The sequence below is a fragment of the Schistosoma mansoni genome, chromosome W (assembly GCF_000237925.1).
Source record: "Schistosoma mansoni strain Puerto Rico chromosome W, complete genome".
In the NCBI taxonomy this organism is placed as follows: Eukaryota; Metazoa; Platyhelminthes; class Trematoda; order Strigeidida; family Schistosomatidae; genus Schistosoma; species Schistosoma mansoni.
Window position 1 is genome coordinate 15,275,214 of NC_031502.1, and position 11,885 is coordinate 15,287,098.

The 11,885-nt window shown below is 31.1% G+C and overlaps 1 protein-coding gene across 1 annotated transcript; it reads left to right on the forward strand.

Moving 5' to 3' along the window:
* Positions 1-8,748: 8,748 nt before the first annotated feature.
* Smp_139970 (putative calmodulin-3 (CaM-3)) lies at positions 8,749-10,102 on the forward strand. Its single transcript, XM_018788703.1, has 2 exons — positions 8,749-8,771; positions 9,750-10,102. The coding sequence occupies exons 1-2, from the start codon at positions 8,767-8,769 to the stop codon at positions 9,964-9,966; spliced, it is 222 nt and encodes a 73-aa protein (XP_018654219.1). The 5' UTR covers positions 8,749-8,766; the 3' UTR covers positions 9,967-10,102.
* The last annotated feature ends 1,783 nt before the right edge of the window (positions 10,103-11,885 follow it).

Genomic DNA, 11,885 nt, shown 5'->3' on the forward strand with positions numbered 1-11,885 from the left:
GGCGATTTTTGAACAATCAAAGGTCTCTGAATCGTCAATAAATATTAATCTACGTTGGATTATGATATCTCGATCAGATCATGGTTACTCATGATGGCATGTAAAACAATCAATGAGTTAGAAAACTTTGAGGCAGGCAATGATACGTAACACCCTTAAAACCACTACTTACTATTTAGAGGCGAAGACTTACATCAACTTATCGATACTTCATTGCTGATCACCATCTAAATCATGTTCGCTCAAAATCTACTGAATAAATTTGTTTGAGAGTTCAAAATCATAATATTAAAAATAGTTTAAACTCATTGTGAAGACAGATTTTAAGTAGATAACAAGGAAACCTTAGCAACTGCTACAGCAAAACTGAATCAAGCATGGCAAAATGTGACTTTATACCCTGAATTGTTCAGTTATATACCTAAACTATTTGCGATGAAATAAGAAAAGCAATATCTCATACGAATTCGTAAGAATGGTAAGTAATAATTTTACAATAGTTTGTTTTTTCAGGTTGGTTCATGTGATTAAAAACGCTTGAGTTAATTAAAATTATGACTGCTGATAAGTGTTATGTTTAAAATACCATTGAGAGAATTAGTGTTCCACTGAATGAATATGTCCATAGTTTGAATGTTAGATACTATCTTAAATTCAAAGATAAATATTTGAAGATAATTGTCATTGCTTTTTCAGTATTAAACGAAAAAACGATAAGCTTATCATTCATGAACAGTAAAGGGAATGTTTCAGTTTATACATTAGTTACAGAGTCTTGGTAATTTAAATTCGTATAATGAAGGGGTTATTTGAGTACAGTTGGACTTTCTCAATGATTCGATCGACAAAATCAATAATTTAAAACTGGAATATGGTATTTGATCATCATCATTATCATTATACATGTTGCCTCCTTTCAGGGGATTGATTTCATAACCCGAAAACTTTGTACAGATACTCAAGGTATCTCAAAAGTCTGTCGACAGCTAATCTCATAGATATTCTGTTTTTTTCCAAAAGAAAAAAGTCACATTATATGTGACTGCGAAGTAATATTACTGGCATCTTCGACAAGTTATGCCTATTAGCTATGGTAAAAGATAAGCAGGTGTGAGACCGAACCCAGGAGGTGCATCGAAATACGGTAACATTTAATTGCAGGCATTGAAGTAGTTGCAAATCCAACATATTAAAAATACGAAGTTCAGGGAAGGGATCTCTTCAAAGGATTTATTATCAAGCTGTACATTCGTATGTATACATATATATGAAAAAGTTTTTATGTTAAAGTACTAGTTCCGTGAGGACATATGAACAAGGAACAACCACAATGATGCAATCGAAAGATTATAATATTAGATTACGTAATATGAACAATAGACTCAATAAATTAGTAATGAATTACAATATGAATGTAGAAAGGCCATTAAAATGTCTTTGTTACAATAAGTAAAGGTAATTGAGGTGGATTGATATCATGAACAATTATAAATAAAATCATGAGGATATGAGACATAAGTGAAGGGAGAAATGCAATAAATATAATAACTATTATTATCTTCAAGTGATGATGTTAGAAAACATCAGAAACTTTCGACAAAAAAATAATAGCGGATTTCAGCTGCCCTTACTGTTTTAAATACGCTGAAAAGAGCTTCAGATGACCTAAAAGAATGTGACTATAGTCACGCTTGCTTTCTTGTTGCACAGATCTTAAGAAAAATATCCGCAGCATGAATTACTTTTCACCTTGGAAACCATCATGCTTTAGTGATTCATAACTTCATCTTCAGTATGGTTTCTTCATATTTTAAGCTTAGTATAAATTGTAAATAAATATTCCATATTTCATTCAACATTTTCAATGAGATAATAAGCGTTTGGTCCTAGGTAGACTAGTAAGAGGACTGGGTCATATCGATAGTTAACTGACCAAAATTTTTGACGGCGATTGTTTACAATAACTATAACTAGCCTCAAGATCTGTGTTACTGTTGAGAGGATAACGATTAAAACGAAAAATAACTTTTCTGTGTCACATAGGTAGCTAACTCATCATTACTGATTCCATCACTCGTTGATTCTATATATTTTGTACGCAATCCAACGCCTTAAAGAAGGAAGTTAAAAAGAGTTTATTCCATTCCTCAAACCTAAGTATTTTGTTTTTCCTAACTACAAATTGATAGCTTCGCTATAATATATAATGCGTTTGGTTAAGAACATCGAATTGTTTAAATACATTAGTTTTAGAATGATAAGAACTAGTCTGATTGATAAAATTTGATCTTAAAACAATTAGTCCCTTTGATAAATTTCGATAATGCAATGAGAAGACGAACTTCGTCTTCTCATTGCATTATCAAAATTTGATCTCATAATGATTGAAATAATTGATTCAATAAAGACTGATAGGATTGAAGTTTTTAGTCACCGTATTGACAATAATTGAAGGTAATTGATATTTCGTTGCTCTGGAATTTTTTATCCACTTTGGAGTTTATTTCCTACGTAATCACTGCTGAAATAAACAAAAATATACTTTTTTATTAGTCATTAAACGGTTTCTCCAATGATATCTAGATATATACAGACACCTTAAGCTGTTGACACGAAAAAACAAAACTCTTGATCACTGATCAGCCAATCACTAGTCTCTTACGCTTGAAAATATTTGGAATAAAAATCCGAACATCTTTTTAAGGGATTTAGCATTTACGTGTAGTCTTGAAGCCAAAAAACTGAGTTCTTAATGAGTTTATCCTTCAAACAATCACCTGATATGAGCTGATGCATTAGATGAACAGTTTAATAGAGGTATATTAATATAAAATAACGTTTTCAGTGGCTGAGATCAGTGTGCATTTTTCTTGTAATATTTAAAGATAATTAGTCAAAATACATAGGCGTATTTTTAATAGTCTATAGAGATATCATATTATGATTACATCTGTGATTGGAAATACTTAATTGCTTCTGAAAAATACCAAAAAAATTAGACTAATTTCCAAAGTGTAGAGTAAGAACCTTCTGTTGCCCTAGTATTCAGATATCAGTATCATTCGAGTGTGAAATAAATCACACATTTTACTTTTTATAATAACACATGAACACGGACTAATTCGCTAGTTCGAACATTCGTACATTAAATTGTGAAAAATTGCATCAACAGCTGGTGACCTCTTCAAATAGTGTTCAACAGAAGATTTTCAGTTAAAGTTGCATTTAATATACTGCCTGACAAACGCTACATTTAGGTTTTTGATTAAATCAAATAAGAATTAAACCAAAAGACTTATGGTAATCATAATTCTACGAATAAATGCCAAATCTACTACTACGTAATAAGGCTTTTTAATCAAAATTAAGTTGTCGTTCGCTGATATTATGGGTTAAGGGATGGCTCGCGTAGATCATATTTATTACTTCAGTCATCTCTTTGATAATAAGGATTTCAGGTAGATAACAGTAATACTGGACTCAAATCCAGATCGTGATCTTTGTGCTTATTTTAGGACGTTAGACTACAATAAGTTACATCGTTTGGTTCATTGAGTTTATACATCTTTAGGAGGAGACTTATTAGGTCCTCTCAAAAATATATGGTAAAACCCATCGTTTAAGTTTTCTACCTATCTGGGGGCATACATCAATGATCAGGGAGCTCCAAGTAATTCTGTTGTGGGCTCTTCTTTTCAGTTGCTGCAAAGTGCTATTCTTAGTCGTAATATCTACCTCTGGATTTCAGCGGAAAGGTTCAAAACACCTACCTGATCTAACTAAAAACTTACAGAGATCGATTTGAATGTTTGTGTTGTTTCATTGAGTAAACAAATAAGTGGATAAATATTTATTTTAATATACTGATTGAAGTGTAGTGCTTACAAACCTCTTAGCCGATAGGGTATTTACTTGGAATACCGTGTTTACCTTTTCAGTATGTTCTCCGAGTGGCTTGAGATATATCATACGACATGAAATATCAATGAGGCGATCGAACAATTATTTAACACAATGCAACACTGAATGAAAGCGTGCTAAATAAACGAAGTATTACAAATAAATAGAAAAAGTGAACTTATTGATCAATCCAAACTTTATGGTTGGTATTAAGGTTATGCTTTATCTGTTTCGATCTGTAAGGATTCAGTTTCATCATGTACCAAACCTCATATAGTAAAATAAAACAAGGAAATAAGCGGTTAAGTAAACAAGTAACAGCCTTTTAAATTGTTTTTATTCCTTGAGTTGACCCTTTAATAGTTCTTCTTTTTTGTTGACAATGATGCCATCAACACAAATATCTGTGTGGTCAGTGGTTGTATACGCTTAGCATGCATATGCAATAAAACTCATTAACTTCATGATATTTCTTTTTTTTAGGTGAACCTTGCCTTCTGACGTAAATGACACAATCTGGTTTTTATACACAAACTGTCCTATTGAGTTCAAAGATATTTGAATGGATTATATATAAAACATAGAGATAATCTTTTGTTTGGTAGTTCAAGAAAATGAAAGTTGTATGCTCTACTCTGTACGATGTGGTAGGTACATAATTCCCAAAGGTCAAGTGGTACAGTGAAACAGACATGAAGCGCTTCTTGGCCTTTCAGATCACATCAATTAGTGACTGGAATTAATTTCATAATGTATATTTTACGAGAGCCCTTGTATCGGTATATCATTTTATGTTGATACTTTTGATCAATTCATACAACTTGTAATATTATTTTTGTATTGTATTTAACCTTCCTGTGTTAGCTAAAGGATCGATTCATTTTGATAAACTGATAGTAGCTATCTGTGCAACTGATATGATGAAAACTGCGTTTTTAGAACTTTTAGGCGTTAATTATACGTTGATCTGATCTCGAATTAATTAATTTCCAGTACAAACATCGTCTGCGAGATTATTTTGAAAGTGAACTTCATTCTGCACGTTGAAACGTCTTCCTCGTTCATTAGAAAAAGGATTGTTTTTGCTGTATTCCAGATGTTCTACATTTGTGCATATGTTGTTTTATTATTTCTTGCTGAAATCTTAGGAGTAAATTCCGAAAAGGCTAGAAGAAGTTACTTCTTAGTCAACCTGATGACATGTCGAATTTGAGCCACTGAAAAATAACGATTATGACAAGCATCTCTCAGCATAAGTGTCATTCAAGATTTTCTACCCCTGGAAACTCCTTATTTAGACTGAGAATTTAAAATCTTTTTTTTTTAAAACACCGCAGTTTTTGTCTTTGTTGCTGATATCAATTTGGTTAAGACATCACCTTTTTACGTCAACTAAAAAGTAGTGATTGTCTGATTTTTTAAATTCATGTGTTTACTGTTTATGTTCATTGTCAAATGCTAAACGATACTTCACTTAACATTGTTCATCTGACGGAGTATCTAAGCTTAGTCATATAGGTTACTATGGTGTTACTATTATCAATGGTGTTTATCGTTTTCAGTATTCCTCGTTAGTTTACATACTTGAATCATAATTTCCTAGAACCCTGATAATGAAATTGTGTTTTCCGAACACTGGACAAACTTACATGGAGAAGAGCACTAAAGTACCTATTCATATTATAGTCCTACCTTTTGTTAGAATTTCCGGATGTGAAAGACTACTGAGGAAATGGTGAGAGATCCGAAACAACCTGAAGAAATATATACATGTACATTGATGAGTTTTTACTAGGTCGATGTAATCTCATACCAAAATTTATATGATGTCACTACTTGCACATCAGTTATAAAAAGAAACAAACATAACAGATAATAGGTAGTTATTCTACTAAGAGCCATTTTGAATTTTCTTTTGGAGGTTAAATGAACACACGGTAGTAAAATGAAGGACGCTTTCTTTATCTCATACACTATATACCGATTAACGATTTTGAAAGTCAAGTAGTTCCATATCTACAATCACTAATTGTCCATCAGAATTTTTTTTATATCCCACTTGAAGCTAGATATAATGATTCAACATGTTACGTTGCTACAATCATATTTCGAAATATGTTTCCAATAAAATAACTAAAAAAACAAGACCCCCCTTCCAGCCATAGGAACATGGTGAAGCCTAGTAGGCCCTTCTGGATAAGAGTACTACATCGAAGCACGGCACAACTACCGGGGCGGGATAGCTGTTTTTGCACTGCTTTGCAGAACCCTTACATAACACTCACATTCGTTTTTTTATTTTTAGGCAGACTCATTTTTTTACCATTCTTTTGAACCCTCAATAGTTATGCAATGACTCTTTGTAGCATTCGTAATCGTTTGCGGGTTGAGGTAGAGTGGTTGATTAGGCTGATCTCCACCATCCACATTACCGTTCACGTTAGTACATGGGATAAATGCCATGATCCAGGAGGCAAGATGAGGACGTGTTAGTCGGATTTTGCCTCCCAGTAAAATAACTAGTTTGTAAATAATTAAAGCTAAGAGTTTCCTATTTTAAATGAACGTATTACTACATAAAATCACCTAATGAAGTTAACAGAATGTCAATAATTACTATTTACTATACTCAGTATGTATGTATTGAAATTACTTTATGCATTTTATGTAATGTATACTTGTTACTCCATATATGCTTGCTAGTTTCACAATGAGGTAAAATAGACGTGTTAAAATCAATAAATCCGATTTTATTAAGTTTGCCAAATACGTTCACATACACCAATTGACATGTGGAATGTAAAAGTTGTTTTTTTGTTGTATTTATTGAAAGTAAATATATTATGAAACAAAGTTTTGCAATTTGAGACACACAATTTGAATTGTTGATTATGAATATATACATACAGCTAGTCATACTAAATAGAATACTAGAGATTGTGTCATGTGTAGTCAATTGAGTAGCGTAAAATGAGAAGTATATTCAACTGACTGATATATGATTCAAATTTTTCTTAGTAATACTTATTAATGTTACCGATTCAATCTAGGTTGATAATTGAGCGAATTACAGCTATGGTTAAGATTAGAAAGCTCGATCTTAAACTTAACAATATTTCAGGATCCAAAGTTTTGTCTAACTGTAAATTGTGCTTTACTAGAATGTTCTTCTTTAGAACTCCTTCCATGTTCTTTAGTATTTCAAGGAAGATATAAAACAATAGAGAGGAAACAACCTCTGTCCTTGTAATAGTTGTAGATCACAAACGTTTCTTGTTAACTCTCGTTTTATTTCGATTTTTGTTATTGTCTGATTAAAAAAATATCAGAAAGGATTAATCCATTATTTATTATCATAAGCTTTATTCAATATCATATTTTTGGTACAATATAGAATTCTCAGCACAATGTATTTCAACAGGTTCTCGATCGATTCTGACGACAAATATTGAATGATCACCAGTAACAAGTTAGCAGTCCAGTCAATCGACATCTAAATAATGTACATTCTTTTCGCTGCATATTGCTAGCAACCATGATATCTCTGGTTGGGCCTTTGTAACTTGTGCAACGAAAATTCGTACACTTTTCAGAAATGCACCTGAATAGGCTATGCGATTAATAGCCATAATGATTTACAAAAAAAACAAATGAAATTAGATGACTTGTTGAAATATCTAGATAGCAGGAACAGGTAGCCCAGATGAAAATAAAATCCAATCAAACATAATACAAGAAATGTAAGTCAATTAGACTCTCAAATAAATCTCACCTGTTCAAAAAAAAACAAAGTAACTCGCTTATATTACGTTCATGAAACAAGTAATATCTACATAACTAACTATGAAACCACAAAATCATCATTGTAAGTAGTAGCAGTCTTTTATGTTAGATGAGTCCTACATACTAAACGAATTACTTTCTCTAGAATTTTTATAAGCGTGGTAACAGAATGTAGAAAATGAAAAATAAGAATAATACACGGATTCATAAAATTCATAATTATTAATACACACTATTGTTTCTGAAAAGGAAAACAGCAATCCCCACATTTTATCCAAACTATCCATCAATGAAATCATTGTTTCAGGCAAACTGAAGGATAAGTACCATACAAGAAAAAATTATTGAGATTATGATTTTAAAATTATTACTTTTCGGAAGCTTTCTAAAAGATACCTTACAAGTATACCAACATTTGTAAACTGTTATGATGGGTGAAATATCTGTGAAACCAGTTTTGATTTCGATAAATAATGGAGAATTCTGTTTACCATTCATTGATATCGTCAAGTTGTAAATAATATGTACACACGGTTGATCTCATCTATAGTTTCATCAGTAAATCTAAGATAAAAATAGTCTAAGTGTATGAATTAAATTACCAATAAACTGAGTTTTAATCCGAGTTTTAAATTCCATTCAAATACACCAATACTTCTAGTTGATAATTTAATCCCCCACTAAGAGTCCCTTTTTTCTCCGGGTTTCACCGGAGTTTATTCTTTTAGTAGTTTTTTTTCCAGCTATTAATAAAACATTTTTCTAAGTTTGGTTAACCGTGTAAAAGCCATCACAAGTCTGTTTCTTAGTTCACTACCAATAATTAATTAATGATAATAAGAATTATGCATGGTGACCAATCATATTATTCATTTCTATCTATATAAATAGATGCATTTAGGTTTGTTTTCAGTAATACCCTAAATTTCAAATACAGAGTTAATTGATTAAATAAGTAAGTGATTGAGATCTATTTATTTTCTTGACTCCTATCAAATGTGATAGTTCTTTGTTCCCTTTTAGTTATATATTCGTATTTATTGTCTCATTTATTTTTCTGCATAGATTAATTGAATATTCACTATGGAGTAAGTGGTTGATTTTTACTTTCCTATAATACTTTGTTTCACTTGACGCCAAAAAATTAATATCCTTATCAACTTAAAAAACTATTAAAAACGTAAATAATTTTAAATTTATTCAGAGTTGTTCCATATCATGAAATGGTAACTTCCGTAAATGTAACCTTTACACGATTGACAACGTTCATATACTTCATCTATTATGAGTAGTTATTGTTCATTTGAAAAATACATCAAACTAAAATATTTGCTATCAACATGGTTTACTTAATAAATATTTCACCCTGTGCATAGACCGTTAATATGCGGAAGCATTATCGCATTGTTACTATGGTTCTTGAAGCTATTCATAGAAAGCTTCTCTTTTTCAAACACATTCTGAGTCAAATAACAGGTTTTGAGCATGGCGCTACTGACTCATTATGTTCACCTGAGCTGGTGAGGTCATCCTTGGTTCCTCCGATTTTACTGACCAACAAAATGCATGTAACATTTTTTTAGCGAGTAGGGATGTCGCTCAGGTATACTGAAAACTCAATAAACGTATGGAAGTATGAATGAGTTTTAAAATATTGTATTAAGTATATCTTTAGATCTTCACTGCTTACTTTTAGTACACTCTGATCGCTAAAATTAACTTTTATGCTAAAATTTGAATTATGAAGAAACACTTATTATTTAATCACAAACGCTCCCAAAAGCCATTTTTTACTCCAATAGATTCCCTACCACAAGTTAACATATATGTGAGATAAACAATAAATATCAGATTTGACTTGGAAGTTGTTGAAACTTGTCTAAGAGTTACCACCACTCGATATTGATAAGTTTCATAAAGTGGATGCGAAATTGTTTACTACTTGTTCATTATTTTCAATAATCCACTGATACAACTGTAGTAAAAACTACCGTCAGAATTTCATTTAAAAGAATTGAAATTAATTTAATATGAATGTAATTTTCCTTTAATTTCTGTTTTATTAGAGAATTGGACGTCAAAGAGATGTTCTGTATGATTGATAAGAAACAACGTGGTAGAATCACTTGTAAACAATTAAGATCATTTCTAAGAAAACATGACGCTAAATTCAGTAGGAGATCTGTAAGAAATTACGTCAAGTCAATAGACAGTGATGGGGATGGTAAATTAACATTGGATGACTTAATAAGAGCGCTTACCAAATGTGATCATTCAAAATAAATTATGTTAACTGTGATTTTATTCTAATTAAAAAAAATGAAATAAGTAAAACAAAAATGTAAGGAAAAACTGACCTACTTAATAAAATCAAACAATTTATTACTACTTATCCTTCTGCTATTCCTCCGAACTAGTATGGCCTTCTGGAATCGCTTAACAAATTGCTTAACATCTCACCATGATAAATAGTGTACATGTTTGCTTGTGAAAAGAATGAATTCGCTTTTGTTTCACTAAATATTCGAAGTATTAATCTGTTTTCTTTTGTATTTATTGGTTGGTTATTACGTTCGATTTAATACATAATGAATTAATTTGCAGTGTTAGCTGAATAGGTTCTCCATTAAATTTCATTTATCATGTCATAATCGTTGCAACGAGGGGAGGAAATATTTATTAGCAGTTAGATTATTATAGTACTGTTATTATGTAACAAGGTGACTAGTGTATCAAGTTTTGCTAAATGTGACTAAGCCTAATACTTATGCGTACTGTAATCACTTTAAGTGAAAAACCATTTAAAACTTGTTTGCCTTATTTACAAGCAAAAGTCTCCAAGTGTTAATAACCATGGATACATTGGATTACTTATTTTTTTCACTCAGGTCAGTATTCTATGGTTGACTGAATAGAAGATTAGTTTGACCTTTTACATATCCGTCAGACCACTGTCTTTTGAAGATTTAAGTAAGAATTAAAGAGCCTTTATACTCTATATATATATATATATATATATATATATATATATATATATATATTCTCTCCAAAGATTTTGACATGTTTATTGATAAACCGATCAATGTTGGCAACGTAATAAAAACATTAAGAAGAATCAAATGGACAATGTATTTTTTAACTTATTTGGGGGAAATGGGATAATAGGATAGTACTTTATCTAGTACTTAACTTTTGATCCCTTATTCACTACATTATCGTTGAAAATATGATTTAGACAAACAGAAAAGTATCACTTAGTGCAGTCCTGTTTTGTTGAAAATATTTATGAAAATACTCAAAAAGAAACAACGGAAAACTAATGGATAACCTTTTTAATGTCCAAGCGGAATGATAAACGTCTCATTTTTTTGTCAGGTTATCCACTTAACGTGGTGAGGATCTATGGGAATTTGAATTTTAATGCCAACATAATTGTACGGATATATATTCTGATTGCGTTTTATCGAAGTTTCACTTGTAAAATATTAATTATATTGTACATTTTGGTGATAACTGTACACAATTTTATTCGTTCTCATCTCTTCCAAATAAATTCATTAACAGTTAAGTTACTTGAACGTTCAGTGTTTTCGCATCTATTTTGTACATTCACTATCCATATTTGAACTACACACTGGATTACAACAGAGTAGATAAAAAATAACTAAATTTGTCAACCAATCAATATATTATGGAGTTTGTTGGTTTTGAAGTTCTATTTGTACTCATAAAGCTCTTCATGGATTATAGACCGGACCGAACTCGTAGCAATCTGAGGTGGATTGTTTCAAGTGACGAAAATTGATATATTATCTGGTTCACTTTTTATGTACCCTTGAACTATTTCAGATGGCAGCAAATACCTAATTTTCCTTTTCTTCACACAACCGTAACTTGTAACTTGCATTCCACCAACTCTGTAGCAATGAGTCCAACCCTATGCTTTTATTCTTACTCCATTAAGTATTGGTTTCATGATTACGTAAAGTGTGTTTTTCGTTGATGCTGTTTCGTGCAATATCTTATTAGTATTTATCGTGAGGTATTTTTATGCCAATCAATTATCGTTTCCCGATAGTACTAACCGAATATTGTTATAATACCACAGAATGTAACCTCTCTTTTTTGGATTAAATAAACGACGCATTTCGTATGACATTCCATATATGGCAGCATGAACGTACAGCTGATGAACTAAATTA